This window comes from Lathyrus oleraceus, chromosome 2 (genome assembly GCF_024323335.1).
Source record: "Lathyrus oleraceus cultivar Zhongwan6 chromosome 2, CAAS_Psat_ZW6_1.0, whole genome shotgun sequence".
NCBI classification, from domain to species: Eukaryota; Viridiplantae; Streptophyta; class Magnoliopsida; order Fabales; family Fabaceae; genus Lathyrus; species Lathyrus oleraceus.
In genome coordinates, this window is record NC_066580.1 from 80444431 (window position 1) to 80462682 (window position 18252).

General features: G+C 34.0%; 1 protein-coding gene across 1 annotated transcript; it reads right to left on the bottom strand.

Moving 5' to 3' along the window:
• Positions 1–1438: 1438 nt before the first annotated feature.
• LOC127121135 (ras-related protein Rab11C) lies at positions 1439–2878 on the bottom strand. The gene is made up of 2 exons (XM_051051723.1): positions 2703–2878; positions 1439–1924 (listed from the first exon to the last, which is right to left on the bottom strand). Exons 1-2 carry the CDS (start codon positions 2865–2867, stop codon positions 1439–1441), a joined length of 651 nt encoding a protein of 216 aa, XP_050907680.1. The 5' UTR covers positions 2868–2878.
• Between the last annotated feature and the right edge of the window lie 15374 nt (positions 2879–18252).

Sequence of the window (18252 nt, forward strand, 5' to 3'; positions counted from 1 at the left end):
TGCATTTGTTGCACTTCCCGGAAGTGCAACCGGAACGTAATCGTCATTGACGAGATGAAGAACATCTTGAGCGCCAAATAACACACACATCTGAATCATCCACCGATTCTAGTTCTTGTCATCGAACACTAGAAGCTTAGTATTCAGATTACCGTTTCTGTTCATCTTCAACCTTGTGGAATTCACTCGGATTTTACCAAACACTAGTTTTTCCCAATCCCACAGAATCAAGAATGTGATTCTGTTACGATTCTGATAAAAAATTCAACACGAATTCAATCACACAACGCCTCACTGTTCACTCATGTTTCCATGTGTTTCCCCGTGGATCTGAACCGGAGCTCTGATACCAATTGTTGGTGCACAAAATGAAGAAAGTTAAGATAGAAGAAAAGAGAGAATTGAAATAACAAACGATTACAACAAATGGTTACACACACCCACTGCACAGATCATTGTTGACAACTACACTTATTTATATATACAAACAATAATGTCATATAGGCAAAATGATAACCTATTCTATATAGGTTAATTTTAACAAAACTAATATTACTACTATTGAATATGAATTACTCGTAACATATCTTAGATTTCATAAAGAAAAAAAACACACTAAAGTTGCTCCAACATTTTTAGCTTATAAGAAATATGTGGTACTTTTTGACTTTAATAGAAATTATTTGAAACCACATTTTGATAACGATACATTATTACTACATTTTGATAACGATACATTATTACTAATAGATGTTCAAGACTCAACTCCTCGAGTCTCATTCGGATGGTTTTGAATTGCGATTCGTAAACCGCAATTGCGACCGCAATCATCAAAATTCAAAATTTAGAATCTAAAATTCATTTTATAGTTTTGAAAAATATCAACGTTAAGTGCTTTTCAAGGGTGGATTTTAAACTTTTCTTAATCTATGATTGCAAAGACTACAACCGTAACACCTACAAAGACAACCGCATCCGCGACCGCAACCACCATGCTCATTAGTGCCTTTTGTGTGTTCAAATAACACAAGTAAACATCAATTCTTTTTGTTGTCATTCTTGATAAATGTTCCAAGACTCAAATCTCATCCTTTTTTTTTACATTTGAAGCACTACTTTTGAGCAAGGGTCGTGCCAATAGAGTAAGAAGCTAATCAATCAGAATAAACACCTACATTAGTAACCAATAGTTGCATTATCATATTATAGACCAAACGAGTGTAACATTTTATAATAAATCAATATCATATTTATATTCTAGAACTAACAAGACATAATTGACAAGCAAACTACAATTACAATTTTGACTAAACACCTATTCAAGTCTTACACATCATATTCATTTTTAATTACAAAAACATAAAAATTACAAAAGGCATCAACTAATAATTAACAATGTTGTTCTACGTAATTTTTTTTACAAAGTAATTAATCCTTGTTAACTAGAGCAACAAGTTTTACTGCCACTATTATCAGATATATTTGAAACATTTATAGTAGTTCCATGAGGAACACCAGTAGTAGAAGTAGCTTCTTGTGCTGCAAGTGCTTTTTTACTTATAATATGATATATATCAAACAAAATGGTTTGAAATGCTTTCTCAACATTAAGTGCTTCCAATGCAGAAGTTTCTAGAAAGGACAAACCCTCTTTTTCTGCTAAACTTTCAGCATCTTCGATTAAAACCGCTCTTAAATGATTTAAGTCAGACTTGTTTCCGGCCATCATTATAACAATGTTGGAATCTGCATGATCTCTAAGTTCACGAAGCCATCTTAGAACATTTTCAAATGTTTGTCTCTTTGTAATGTCGTAAACCAGTAAAGCACCAACAGCTCCTCTATAATAAGCACTTGTTATAGCTCTGTACCTTTCTTGACCAGCAGTGTCCCATATTTGTGCCTTTATTGTCTTTCCCTCAACCTACATCATAAAATGCATATCACTCAAATGTCAATGCCAAGGTTTAAAAAAACTGTTTTGTTTTCACACAGCGCAATAAAATGGTATTGAAAGGTGCTGATATGGTCTTCACCATTTTAATGATAAAGAAAAAATTGAAATTAATTAACACAGCAACGACTGCAATCAATATTACAAACTTATACTTACCGAAATCATGAAAGTATTTACGCGATTGCAATGCGCGCAACCGTAATCATCATTTAAAAGCTTAGTCGATACAATCCTCACATGTTTTTCTAATATATATATATATATATATATATATATATATATATATATATATATATATATATATATATTATAAAAGATCAAGGTTTTAAAAAACGATTCGTTTTTGAGAAAACGACCACGATAAAACAGTATCCGTAGGATCCATACTATATAGTTATTCACTGTTTTTTGATAAAGAACATATTTCGGTTAATGCACGCCTCAACGACCACAATCAACGTTGCAACATCTTTACCAACCGAAATCGAGAAACCTTTCTACGCGATCTTTCTTTAAAACCTTCTATAAGATAAACATTAAATAATCCATTCCCTTCACTCACAAGAAACCAAAAACTAACTAAAAAAATTTTTTGTTTACTATTTATTTCACATTTAATTATAAAATTAAATTGTTTTTAATATATTTGAAAACCTGGAAATTGAAGCAGAGAACACAGATTATATTTAATGAAAATAAATTTTATATTTAAAATAAATGATAAAAATAAAGAATAAAAACAGACCTGCAATGTTCTTGTTGCAAATTCAACTCCAATGGTAGATTTTGACTCCAAACAAAATTCATTTCGTGTAAAACGGGAAAGAATGTTCGATTTTCCAACACCAGAGTCTCCAATTAAAACAATCTTGAAGAGATAGTCGTATTCATTATCTATTTTGTATGCCATGATAATGTAAGTTTTTATTAATTTTAAAACCTAAATAAGAAAATGATACAACAAAATATCAAATAAGTTAATTAAGGTGGTTTTTCATTAGAGGGAACATTGCAAAGGAGTAAAGAAACAAAGAACATGGGAAAAGAGAGAGAGAGAAGGGAAAGAGCACATTGCAATGCAAGGCCAACAATGTGTAAGCGAAAAAACAGAATAAACGAACGAGAAGACACTTTTAACGGCTTTTTACATGGGATATCCAAGAACCGCCAAAATTGATTTTTTTTTAATATTATTATTATTATTATTATTATTATTATTATTATTATTATTATTATTATTATTATTATTATTATTATTATTATTATTATTATTAAAAATAATATAGACATTGTTAATTTGTATTTTTAAAGTACAAATTATTAAATCAAATATGCATTTTTTTTCCATATTCAAGAAGGCAAAAATCCCATACACAAAGCTAAAACTATCTCTCATGTTGAGATCATTCTCATAACTCATTGCACCTCACTAGGGCAAATATCATAAATATCCATTCCTGCACTATTATATTTGTCTATCTTTGTGAGACCATCTATTCATCTCTCTAGATATGTTAAGCAACCTATGGTTTTCCAAATTCAGTAGTTTCTGCAGTTTTTGCCGTATAAGTGGGGCAAGCATTATTATAGCACCTTCACTATCTTCTCGTATGCTGCTGACGGTTAGAAATTCGTCAATTTTTGTTCAAAAATTTCACCAAAATATAATGAATTCCGAATCAAATCTTAAACAACAGGAATCAATTGTTCTGATTAATTATTCCTCTTTTTTTTCACTTTTCACTCGAGTGAATCAATCACCACTTTGATTGCAAAATTTTACTGCACAATTGATAATAGAAGAAGAAAAAAAATTGAATTGGAAAATAAAGAAAGATTAGGATTTTTTGAGAAAAAGAAAAATAAATTTCTGCGGAGTTTCTCTATCCTCTCAAACTGAGATTTTTATTCTTTACAACGGCAAGTTATTACAATGATAGGGGTTACTCCCTATTTATAGATTTGGATTTACTTGCTCCTTAAGCAAAGTCTAAAATACTTAATTCTGCTAACACTATAAAATTAGACATAAGTTGAAATTTCTGTTGAGGTACACTACTTTGACGTTTCGATAACACATACATTTCGACGACAACAGACTGTCGAAATATTGATTTTGACACAAAACTATATTCTCAAAACACCGTCTAATTCATTGTATCTAAACTATCTATATTCATCATATATTTCAGTTTGTTGAATACTTCAACAAACACACCTTTTATCATGACGTCTGCAATTTGATTCTCAGTTCTGCAGTGTTCTAAGTTTAGCTTCTCTTTTGCAACTTGCTCTCGTAGATAGTGGAACCTCATTTCAATGTGTTTGTTTCGTCCATACTACTCAAAGTCAAACCTCCTTATGTATGGAGTTCTTATTGGTATAGGTAGTACCAATCAATCCTTATAAACTTCCTTCAACCATGTAGTCTCCTCCTTGCACAGTCTTGCAATCTCTCTCATTCTCTTTGGTCTCGAGTGTTACGTTCATTCTTCGTCCTCTTCGGCCTCTGGTGTCACATGTCCACCAACTTCTGCCTGGTTCGTCTCCGAACCACATTGTATTGGAATATGTATGGTTATGGTACCATTTGTAACGCCTCATACTGATTTCAATATTATCACTAATCCCACAGACCAACACGGGTCTTTTCAGCATGTTTTGTCCTCACTCACACACTTTCTGGGAAAGTTTCCAGAAGGTCACTCATCCAAATACTACACAAAGTCACACCTCCTTAAGTATGAAGTTCTTATTTGTTAGGCTACCGAAAAGAAGATGCATTTTGTTGGTATATGTTGTACCAATCAATCCTTATAAACCTTCCTTCAACATTGCAGTCCCATCCCTGCACAACCTCAGGATCCCTCTCATTCTAATGTGAACTCGGCGATCATTATCTATCCTCTTTGGCCTTGAGTATTATGTCCACTCTCTGTCCTCTTCGACCTTGGGTGTTACATGATATGTAACACCCTAAATGTCGACTCTTAAAGTGAAAGAGAAATCTCGCAACTTAGGATGCTACTCAAAGCAAAATATGCAATTTTATGAATATTTTTAAAAATCTCAATGTGGAACTAGAAATACCTCAAAACATCAAATAATTAGTCAAAGGAAAATACTTAAAGAAATAAGCTCCAAAACACCAACTCAAAAGGAATAATATGCCTCGTTCTCGATGTATATATCAGAGCCTATATACCAAATAAATAGCGATATGCAATAAAATAAACAAAGAAAAGCTTCAAGGCTATCTTCCAACTCACAAGCAAATACTCTTGCTGAGTACCTGATTGTTTGTATTCCAGAGGAGCACAAATGACACAACAGCAAAAAAGGGGGTGAGAATACACCTTACAAATGATAACGGTGAAAATCAACAGTAGGATGGTAAAAACCAATAATCACAAGTATATTATGATTCACACCAAACACAATTTAACTCAAATAGTAATGCAGATGTTAATGCCACCAACTCCTTCATCAATATGCATGTGGTATCAAGTTTTTATGGATATCAGAGGTATGTTACTGATTTCTTTCACGGTCTTCGGTACCTCACATGAACTGACGATCCCTACCAAATGGATCTGAGAACCTCCTCTGATCCCTCAACTAGACCAACAATCCCTTCAAATGGATTTGAGGTCACCGAATAGACTGAAGTCTCACCTAAGTCCAACATATACACATGCATGATTATGTATAAATGCAAGCATGCAAGTAAACCATCATAATAAATTATCGTCAAAACATCATTAAATATGTCATCATCAAACCATCATCACAAAACGTCATCATCAAACCATCATAAAAAAATAGCATCATCAAAATGTTATCAAAATATGATTCCACTCTTGAACTAACATATTGTCAATCACAGGTTATCACTATAATCCACCATATTACCAATCGAAAAAGTATTGTGAATCACAAGCTACCACTGTAATCCGACTGAATTACTAATTTCAAAAATATAGTTTAAAATTAATTAGTTTTCCTCTCAAAAAGAGTAAAATTATATTATTACTCAACTGCTTTAACTCATCAAAAATACTCAGAAAGTCTCAAAAGTTTTATTATATTATTTATGACGTTCTAAAAACGAACTCTAAATAACTCTATAACAACCTTCACAACTCTAAATAACTATGAGGTAGTCTAAAGTACTCAATTGACAACTCTTTAACTATCTCTATAACAATTCTAATAACTTTTCTTGGCAACTCATGCATGATGAAAAAATAACTTAAATTAAAAAAAAATAACTCTAAATAATAAATATCTCTAACTCAACTCTAAAATATTATATTTAATAATATTAAATTATTATTATTATTATTATTATTATTATTTTTATATTATATAATAAAATAAAATTCATTAGATTTAACTCTAAACGACTTGAAAGCATTGACAACTCTAAAATGGTTAGAGTTACTCGAAATAAATAAAAATATAACTATAAAGTCACAATATTCTCTAACATTTATATTAGTCTTATAGCATTTTCTTGGAAATCTTGTAATCTATTTTTAAAATTGATATTAATTTAAGAGAAGTGTTATTGTAAAATTTTAAAAATTAACATTGTATTCAAATACTATATAAAAATATACATTTATAATTATTGATTTAATTTTCGGAGAGAAAAAAAATTAAAGACGAAATTATGTCTAAATTTATTTGTATATTTTAACATAGATATAATTTATACAAAATTATAAACTAATTTGCTTTAAAAAGCTTAAACCCTTTTATAAAAACAAGTTTAAACAAATTTTAAATTTATAAGGCATATTTGCACCTAGATACAAATACACACAGTTGAGATATATATATCAATAAGTATGAGATTTTAAAACCAAAAACATTTACATTATTTTTTTTACGTGTTAGTAAAATTTCCTAACATAGAATAAATCTAACTCTATGTAAATAAGATAAATAAGAAACTACCTTTATTTTCATGAATCACTCAAGAACTTAGATCAATATTCATAAACCAATATATCTATAGAGTCAATTATTAAAATTTATCATAAGAGCACAATCACATATCAATCATATAAATTATATATCAAATCTCATTATTGAAAATTTGAAAATTTTAGCTTTCTGTCATTTGGGAAAATTTTGAAAAAACAGATAGTAAGGTTTTGGAAATTGGAAATTGAAAAAAACACATCGTAAGATTTTGAGAAAATTTTGGAAAACAACACGACCAAATTAGATCGGTTAAATTTATAGAAAAAAATCTCAAAACTCTAAAATACGATCACAACATATTCACAATTTCAAGTAATATAATCACAATCAACAACCAAAATCATTAAACCTATAAACAATAACACTTTATTGATCGTAGGGGATTTATCCCAAATACCCTTTGATTTTCATAGCAACTCAAACAAAATCACAAAATTCATCGATCGTGTCAATAAAGTTTTGTTCAAATCTTAGTTGGCCGAATAATTCATAGATTGTAAGAAAATTTCCTCTTATCTTATAATTGCATAATTTCAGACTTTTGCTACAACTTCTCCTTCCTAGAGCTCTCTTTAGGGTTCCTATTCTCCTTCTTTGTTTTCCAATTTTTTTTTTACGTATCAGCCTCCATCCCAATTCTCATTTTTTCTATTTAAATAACTTAGAAAAGTTTTGTTAATTCTCAATATTTCCCCGACTCTTGGCTATTACTCCTTGACACTCCTTGAAATGCACTTTTCTATTTAAATAACCTAGAAAATTTTCAATTAAATAAATATTTAATAAAAATGTTCAAAAATGTGAATTTGTTTTAATAATTTTATTTTCTCCAATTATTACTAAATAATTAAAATTATTTAAACATCTCTAAGAATTTCAAATAAATATTACTTTATTTTACTACTCTCAACTCTATAATTCAATAATTATAAAATTACTAAAATAACCATAAAACTCTCAAAATCTCAAAATAACACAAATACCATAAATAAACACTTCAATAATTTAATAAAATATTAGTTTAAAAATCATGGTGTTATACTACTAGTATCTTTTTAGAACTCCAAGCAACGGGTGCACCACCTAGCATAAACATATAGCTAGTTGTAGATTTCATATCCTTAGCATCACTGTACAAACTTGAGTCGGTGTATCCCACTAACTTGCATTCTTTTCCTTCATCAGCTGACGGAAACAAAATGTCATAGTTGAGAGTTCCTTTCAAATACCTTAGTATCCTTTTTATTGCTTAGATGTGATACCTTTGGCTTCTGCATAAATCTATTCATCATACACTACGCCAAATAAGGGAAAAGAGGGCGCTTATTTTGGCCTATAACAGCGCTTTTAAGCGCCCTCTAAAGTGGCGCTGGCATAGGTAAAGACAGCGCTTTGTTTTCCTGGAGAAAGCGCTGTCTAAAGGGCCACATTATAGTGCGCTTTATGAAAAAAGCGCCCTCTGGAGTGGTCCATAAAGGGACACCTTAGAGGGGCGCTTTCTGGAAAAAGCGCCCTCTAAAGTTGTCAATGTAAAGTGTTTAGAGGGCGCTTTCTGGAAAAAGCGCCCTCTAAAGTTGTCAATGTAAAGTGTTCAGAGGGCACTTTCTGGAAAAAGCGCCCTCTAAAGTTGTCAATGTAAAGTGTTTAGAGGGCGCTTTCTGGACAAAGCGCCCTCTAAAGTTCTCAATGTAAAGTGTTTAGAGGGCGCTTCCTACAGAAAGCGCCCTCTAAAGTGTTAGTTATTTTAAAAAAAAATTGTTTGAAAAACAGTGGATATTTAATTGGTAACCTGTTCGCATGCTGCAAAAGTGTAAAATTCATATTGATTTCATCCTTTAATCCAATGTTATACACCATTAATCCATTGATATATACAACATGAATCCAGTTATATACAACATTAATCCTCCATATATACAACATTAATATATGATTCTTTGATCAACAATATACAACAACATATTCATGATTTAGTAAAAGTACAACAACAATATACAACATACACTATGCCAAACAAGACCTTAGACAGCGCTTTTTTTGGCCTTAGACAGCGCTTTAAAGCGCTGTCTAAACCTCCGCTGCTAAAGGTTTAGACAGCGCTTTTTTAAATCTTAAAAGCGCTGTCTAAGCCCCCCCCTTAGACAGCGCTTTGGCCAAAAGCGCTTTCTAAGACCCTCCTATTTTAATTTTTTTAGGTATACTTTAGACAGCGCTTTTGGCCAAAGCGCTGTCTAAGGGGGGGTGCTTAGACAGCGCTTTTCAAAAAGCGCTGTCTAAGCCCCCCCAATTTTAATTTTTTTAGGTATACCTTAGACAGCGCTTAAGGCAAAAGCGCTGTCTAAGGGGGGGGCTTAGACAGCGCTTTTCAAAAAGCGCTGTCTAAGCCCCCCCCCCCCCCCCCCCCCCCCCCCTTAGACAGCGCTTTTGCCTTAAGCGCTTTCTAACCCCCCCTTTAGACAGCGCTTTTTACAGAAGCGCTGTCTAATGTATACGAAAATTTTTGTAGCTTTTGTTTTAAATCCCATTTTTTCCAGGTTTATAAACCAGAATTTCTACCTGTTTTCAACCAGATTTTGACAGACAGTTATCACATTTTATACATGCCATTTTGGCATTTTTTCTACCAATTTTTGGCTAACAAATATATATATATACCAATTCAAACCAATTTTGTACACATTTACAAATATGACAATTAGTATCAAAATATATACAAATTTATGTACACATTTACAAGTCATTACATATACTACAAATGTACACATTAATTACACAAATTTATGAAAAAACTTTGAGCTCTATCATGAATTGACACCACTCCTCTTTGATTTCGTCCACTTGATCCTTTGTATAAAATGCACACTTGAATTCCTCAAAGTACTACATAATAATATAACATATTTTGAATTAATTCCAACTATTTAATTATATGAGATATGTGTAAATATAAATATAACTCATAGGTTAGAAATACATACATCGGTGGGAATCACTAATCGGCCCAAAGCAAGAGTATCCCGCATAAACCTCAACACGAAATACCCGCAATCTATTTGATTACGTTGTTGAGGACACTACATGAAAAAAAAATATGGATTATAAATCCTAAGTTTTATCAAGTGTCATCACTAATATAATAAAAAATGTGGTAATTAAAAATATACCGCCACTTTAATCCATGTAATGCGGTTGGCGTTCCTCCTTGAGGTTTGGATATCTCGTTGGGCCCGAAAAGCTTGTAGGACGCTAATAAAATAAAAATGAAGCAATTAGAACAATTCACATAAACTAAGAAAATTTTTGAACATTCTCACTTACGTGTCAATTAGGTCCTTCATATCCGGGTATGTTGTCCAATCATTTCCTAACGAGTCAAGATAATACACAATTTCTCGGATAGGATTGATTGCGAGCAACAACCAATGTCCACTGTAATGATTAGGCAAATGTTAGATGGTAACTTGGAAAATAATTATAATAGATGAATTTAGAATGAAATGCTAACCCGGTATTAAACGGTATAAAAAACAACTTCTCCGCATCTTTATTCTCCATGAGGATCCGAAGAACATACTCCGTCACGGTATGCGGTCTACTTAAGATTAAACCTAAGTTGACGCTCGCGGGTGCTAAGAATCCGAATGACTCGTCCAAATCATTGGGGCGCATCAATTTGTCATACAAAAACCTAATATAAAAACATCATTAACACCTCTTTTGAAACATAAAGTAAACCGGATTAACATAAAGTAAACATCATTAACATAAGTTGTTTAATTAATAAAACAAAGTAGACCGGATTTACCTAATATATGTATTGACAATGTTGACGCCGATTTCTTCATGACCAAAAACTTGCATGAAGTCTTCATTACCAATCATTTGGTCGTAATCAAAGCCGAAAATCCCTTCCTCCATATGTATAGTCCGAACACCTCCGGTCGGTATATCGGTCATCTCTAGAAATGTCCTGAGGCACGACCTATACTTGGTGGTAGGTTTTTTCCTAGCTACGGTCTTCTTAGCACCAGAACTTTTTACCCGTGCGGAGGCGTTCCTAACCTCCTTTATTTGTTGTGCGGAGGCATTGCTAACCTCATTTTCTTGAACCTACATGTCATATAAATAGTTAGATCAAATTAAGAATGTAACAACTTCCATGAATATATGTCATATAATTGTATATTACCTCTTTTCTTGATTTGGATTTTGTGGGAGTCTATTTAACATAATCAAGGAAAATATGTAAGTAAAATTTTAAGCATAAATTTTAAACTTTGAATATACACATTAAAGTTAACATAAGTTTTAAGCATACCTCATATCCTACGCATATGAGGTTTGTCGGCCATGCAACAAACGAATCTACTGCTTCGTGCACCGTTGTTGCATCCGAATCATCGCTAGGATATGGTAATAATGCATTCGAGTCAACTGCAATATCAACTGATACCTTCAAACATCCAGCAGGGAGCTCTCTAGTGTGGAGTAATACTCCGCTAACGTTATGCACTTTTCCCTTGCCAACCATCCGATAGTGTGGTGACGACAAATACAGCTGACAATGGGAAATGCCCTAAAACCAATAATAACAAGAAATCGTTAATGTGTATATATGTCAAATACATAATTTAAGCAAATAGTTCAATTTAAGACAATTATATGTAATTACCTCTGGAATGTTCGGCTGAAAGGTACAGTTGATACTGTTTTTGTCCGAAGCATCTCTGTATACCGTTGAGGCGCTAGCCTCTCTTTCTCTCCTCAATGCATCAAGCTCAGCTTGCATGGCTTCCAATCTTGCATGAAGCTCCCGATTACTAGGAGCCTTTCCTTTTCTAACACTGAGGGAGGTCGGAGTGACTCCAAATCCCTTACCCCTCACCCGACCAGAATACTCAGGGACATCTAATGCCCGACTAAGTATGCTCTTAGTATCATCGGGAGATAGAGACTGAGATAGCTCCTCCTGAAAAATCAGATGAATACCGTATACTTGTCAAATATGTGTATAAAAATGTTATTCAATTAATGAAAAAATATTATACTTACACATTTCTGGTATACGTTTAAAACTTCTTCTTGTGGAACTCCAGATTTGCCCACACGGGCTTCCTTCCACAAAACATGTGCAGGAAGAGATGTTTCTGAACTTTCCTCCTTCTGCAGCTACACATTAAGTCATACAATTTGATCAGATAAAACTAATATATGATGAACAAATTTGTTTTCGCAATTTATAAATACTTACCATGGATTGTTCTAAGCGTCCATATCCGACACGTCCTTTTCGGTACGGATATGCGGGACTTGATGCTCTTTCCCGATTCGTAGCACTTATTCTTTGAAAAGTCGGGTCTTGTCTCTTGGATTTGAAAGCTTCCCATTCTTCAGCCGATATCAAACTTTCATATTTTCTAGGAAGCTCCGCATCCACAAAATTACCATCCGCATCCTTAAGGAACTTGGATGATAAAAATGTCCGAAACCCTCTAAGAAGCTTTCCGGCCAATTTCATGCAAAACCCTCTTCTTTCTTCTTCGATGTTAAAACATCGCTAAGAAAAACATACAGATTGATAGTTAGTATCGGTAATTGAAAAAAACATAATTGATACCGTATAATTAAGGGCCAAATGATTGTACCTTTATCTCACTCCAAATTTTTTCTTTGGACTCTTTCAACTCTTTATTTCTCCAATCATCACATGTAATGGGAATTTCATTCCTTACTAGTGCACCGATGAAACTAGTTAAGGTATGCCCATTAGGTTCTATAAGTTGTCCCTGGTTGTTCCAAGAGACATCTAGTATGATGCCTCGAGATCTTCCTTGGACCACCCTTCGCATTACTGTGATGCCTCTTCGGATTTCTTCTTCCGCGGATACTTTACTAACTTCCTCATGTTGGTCATCAGCCATGTCTAACCTGTAATAAACCAAGGAAACCATCAAATATCAAATATAACTTATAATCAAAACAATTGAAAACAAAAAAATAAAGAAATCATGCATTATCAGATATAACTTATAATCAAAGCAATTGAATACAAAAATATAATGAAATCATGCATTACCACATATAACTTATAATCAAAACAAATGAAAAAAAACATAAAGAAACCATGGATAATTTACCTAAGTCACTAACATCTCTTTCTTTTCTTTGTTGGAATATTAATCACTTGTTTCTTAGCAATGCGTACGGATGAATTGATCCAAATTCCCTCATTATGATCGTTTCTTATATATGACTCATCCGGTATAAGATCCTCAACTTCATCATTTCTATTCAACTCATTCCGTCTAATGCATGACTCATTCTCAACATCAATATCACATTGATTGACACCGCTATCATCAGTCACTTTGTTAGAGAAAAGCACTATAGACCATTTTGTACTCTTCGGGTCATTCACATAGAACACTTGTTTAGCTTGAGATGCTAGAATAAAAGGTTCATCTTTGTACCCCACCCTAGTAAAATCAACTTGCAAAAATCCAGACTTATCCATTCGTATGCCACTACTATTCACCCACTTGCAACCAAAGATGGGAATCTGAAACTTCTCGTAATCAAACACCCAAATATGCTCAATAACTCCAAAATATGACAAATTTGCATATTTGGGGTTTAAGTCCTTCATACTTGATATATGCATTGCTTCAGCTAGCACGGTGACACCACTATTTTGCATAGTACTCTTATCATCTTGTTCTTTGGTATAAAATGTGTATCCATTAATTGAATATGCGCTATGAGAAAACACATGCAAACTTGGACCATACGCCAAACATCTCAACCTTTCTGTTACCGAAGAAGGATCTGAAGAGCGCTTCAAATAAATATGATCCTTCAACCATTGTATGAAACTTTGATTGTGCTCTATAACTATCCAATTTTCATTTCTGTTCGGATTTAACCTTCGGAGTACATCCTTGTGCATTTCAACATATGGCTCAACCTCATTATTATTGTGCAGAACATACAAATGAACTTGATCCCGTTCATCCCTTGATATTGTCACAATTTTATTCCCAATTAATTTTTTACCTTCCATTTTGTCGAAAATCTGAGCTCTGGGGAGTCCAATCGATTGAACGTTAGACAAATATTCAGTACAAAACTCAACAGCTTCTTCAACAATGTATCGTTCAACAATACAACCCTCTGGTCGACTTCGGGATTTCACGTACCCTTTTAATATTTTCATATACCGTTCAGCAGGGTACATCCATCTCATATAAGCTGGTCCACACAACTGTGTCTCTTTCACAAGATGAACAACTAAATGAACCATTATGTCAAAAAAAGACGGAGGAAAATACATTTCAAGCTCACACAAGGTAATTACAATCTCTTTTTGTAGTGTTGGTAAGATCTCGGGATCGATCACCTTACTACAAATTGACCTAAAGAAAAAACACAATTTAGTTATGGCACTTCTTACTTTTTCAGGCAAAATAGAACGTATACCTATCGGTAGAAAATGTTCCATTATAACATGGCAATCATGTGTCTTCAAATTCTTCAACTTGAGGTCTTTCATAGAAACAAGTCTTCTGATATCAGATGAGTATCCTTCTGGAACCTTAACTTCACTCAGAGACTTACACAAAATTTTTTTCTCCTTTCTAGATAAAGTAAAAGCAGCAGGTGGTAGATATGTTCGTCTTCCTTTCTTCACGGGTGCTAATTCAGTTCTCATTCCCATTTTTAACATGTCCTCCCTTGCATTAAGGCCATCCTTAGACTTGCCTTTTATATTGAGTAATGTACCGATAACACTTTCAAATACGTTTTTTTCAATATGCATAACATCGAGAAAATGTCTCACGTACAAAGACTTCCAATATGGCAATTCAAAAAATATCGACCTTTTCTTCCACCCACCTTTCACAATCTTATGTGCAAAAGGCTTGCCAAACTCAGTACGCACATCTTTCACCTTTTCAAAAACTTGTTCACCTGACAATGCGGGTGGAGCTCTACGATGTTCGGTGTCTCCATTGAATGCTTTTCTCCACCCACGGTAGTGATGTTTAGAATGTAAGAATCTACGATGACCGAGAAACACATTCTTCTGGCAAAGTTCCAATCGAATCGTATCGGTTCCGTCTTCACAAACAGGACACGCACGTTGACCTTTAATGCTATACCCAGATAGATTCCCGTATGCTGGAAAATCATTAATTGTGCCAAACAACATCGCCCTCAAATTGAAACTTTCTTTCCTATATCCATCATAAACCTCCACACCGTTCTCCCACAAAATCTTTAAATCTTCGATCAGAGGTGTCAAGTATACGTCTATGTCATTCCCTGGTTGTTTAGGCCCAGAGATTAACATAGATAACATCATGTACTTACGCTTCATACATAGCGACGGAGGTAGGTTATAAATCATAAGAATCACAGGCCATGTGGTATGTGAGATACTTTGAAGACCATGTGGGTTCATTCCATCAGTAGATAATGCCAATCGAAGGTTTCTTGCTTCTGATCCAAACTCAGGATAATCATTATCAATCTTCGACCACTGTGGTGAATCAGCCGGATGCCGATACATTCCATCAATAATTCTTTCATCTGCATGCCAAGTAAGATGTCTTGCATCGGTTTCACTACGAAACATGCGCCTAAATCTTGGAATTATCGGAAAATACCATAAGACTTTTGCGGGAGATAATCTTTTCTTATATCGAGACAAACCGCATTTAGGGCACTCAGTTAACATTGCATATTCGTTACGAAACAAAATGCAATCGTTAGGACAAGCATGTATCTTATCATAGCTCATGCCAATAGAGCACAACATTTTTTTTGCCTCATAGGTTCGATTAGGAAGAACATTATCATCCGGTAGCATTTCTCTCATAAGGGCCAACAACTCTGTGAAACTTTTATCCGACCATCCATTACCCGCCTTTAAGTTGTACAACTTTAATACCGCAGAAAGTCTTGAGAATTTAGTGCAACCTTTGTACAACGGTTTCTCAGCATCGCTTACCATCCTCTCAAACATTTCAGGACAATCATGAAGATCTTCTTCCAGTGCTTCTACAATCTCTTCAACTCGATCACAATCGTATGTTTCCGTGTCTTTGTCGTATGAAGCATAGGTCGTACTACTTTTTCCACTCGATTCAACATTCTCGTTAATTTTCTCACCATGAAATATCCAACACTGATAACTTTGATCAATTCCATGCCTCAGCAAATGCGATTTCAATCCATGTGCGTCAACCTTACCAATATAACAACAACGCAAGCAAGGACAATGCATTCGTCTGGGGTTTTCAGCGTGTTGAACAGCATACTTAACGAATTCCAAAACCCCACTCTCGTACTCTTTGGTCATTCGATCGGCACAGATCCATGTTTTATCCATGGTTTTCCTACTTTAGAATGAAAGTGAGATGAACAACACTTTCACAGTTAAAAAGAAAAAAAAGTACCTATTCAAATGCAAGAAAACATCACCTCTTCAACAAAAAATCAAAATTGGACATGGGGTTGCATATTCTTGCTTGGACATTGTTTATCATGGGCCGGTTGGATAGTTTTTCAGGTATAATTATCAATAATCATACACCGGGAAATACCTAAAGTTTAAACCCTAAACATTTTCAATTATCAATTTTATAACAAGAATTGTAAATTTTTGTGCAGGATCCTGTTGTGAAAAAGTATCCAGCTAAACTCACAATGACTTCATTCACATGTTTCTTTGGATTGATCCAATTCTTGATCATAGCAGCCTTTACAGAAAATGATTTTGAAAAGTGGAAGATACAATCAATAGAAGAGCTTTCTACCATCCTATATGCTGTAATAATCCTCACTTTAATTCTCAAATATTTGATTTAGACTCTATATCCAATAAATAAGTACTTAAGGCATAAGCACTTATTATACTCTATGCAAATAAATAAGCTGAAAACAACTTATGGACATGTTATAACTTATAAGTTGTTTCCATAAGTTCTTTAAAAAGTCTCACAAGTGCGCATGCAAATAAATAAACTGCCTGCAAAAACTTTAAACCTAAGGAGGCTCCAAACAATTTAGAAATTGAACATGGTACTCATAGAATCACCCTAGCTCAGAAAAAACACACAAACACAAGAAAAACAATAAAAACGAAAAAGAAGTATCTTGAAACAGGGCAGCCATATGCTAACACCAACCCATACACATACGTTCAGCCATGGATCTAATTGCACACATACAAGGCTATAATAAACAACAACGGGTCCATTCAAGCAAAGCAATTAACATAGGCAAAACATACAACTGCAACAAGTATAAAAGAAAGAAACTATTGCAGTAACAAATCCAAGAACACTACAACATTCTAACTTCATTCTATGACAGAAATCCCACTGAGTTCATTAATTTTTCTTATTGTAATTGACAATGGAAGAAGAGGAAGTGCATTAGAGCAGAACGTACCGTATTCAAGTGTCTCCTTGCGCTGCAACCTTTGATTGTTTGGGTGACGGCGGAGGTTCGGAGGTGAGAGGCGAGTGCGGCGGGTGACGGCGGAGGGACCCTTGAAGGCAGAAACTAGGGTTTTCGGAAGTTGAAGGAAAATAGGGTGATATGCGTGATGTCGTGTTTTGGAGAAGAAGGTTATGGCTGTTGGAGACTGAGGAGAAGAAGGTTACGACTGCGTGAGTGAAGAAGAGGGAAAACAAATGAACAGAAAACGAAAGCGCTAAGGTCTGAAATTTTATTTTTATTAGACCTTAGAAAGCGCTTTTGTGGAAAGCGCTTTCTAAGGTATGCCTTAGACAGCGCTTTCCAAAAGCGCTTTCTAAACCCCACCTTAGACAGCGCTTTTGTTTTTTAATTTTTTTTTTAATTTAAAGACTTTAGACAGCGCTTTATCAAAAGCGCTGTCTAAGGTCTATATTAAAAAGCGCTTCCAAAAAGCGCTGTCTAAGGGGGGGTCTTAGACAGCGCTTTTAAAAAGCGCTGTCTAAGACCCCCCCTTAGACAGCGCTTTTAGTATTTTCTTGGAACATTTTCAGCGCTTTATTTTAATTTTAACTTTAGACAGCGCTTTCTGTTAAAAGCGCTGTCTAAGATGCGCTGTTAAAAGCGCTTTTTGGCGTAGTGATATATACAACAACAGCATACAACGACAACATTCCATACATATATGTATGTCATACCCCAAAATTTGCCCATTAATATTTCAAGACATTTTTCAGGGCACTCCGACTCATTTTTATGACACTGATCTCAAAGGAACGAAGGCCCAGCTCACGAATGGCCCAATCCAGAAAATGGCCCAA

Coding starts and splice junctions, on each gene's coding strand:
- LOC127121135 (XM_051051723.1), bottom strand. CDS start 2,867: ATGGCATACAAAATAGATAATGAATACGACTATCTCTTCAAGATTGTT. Junction 1,925..2,702: donor TTGCAACAAGAACATTGCAG/GTCTGTTTTTAT, acceptor TTTATGATGTAG/GTTGAGGGAAAGACAATAAA.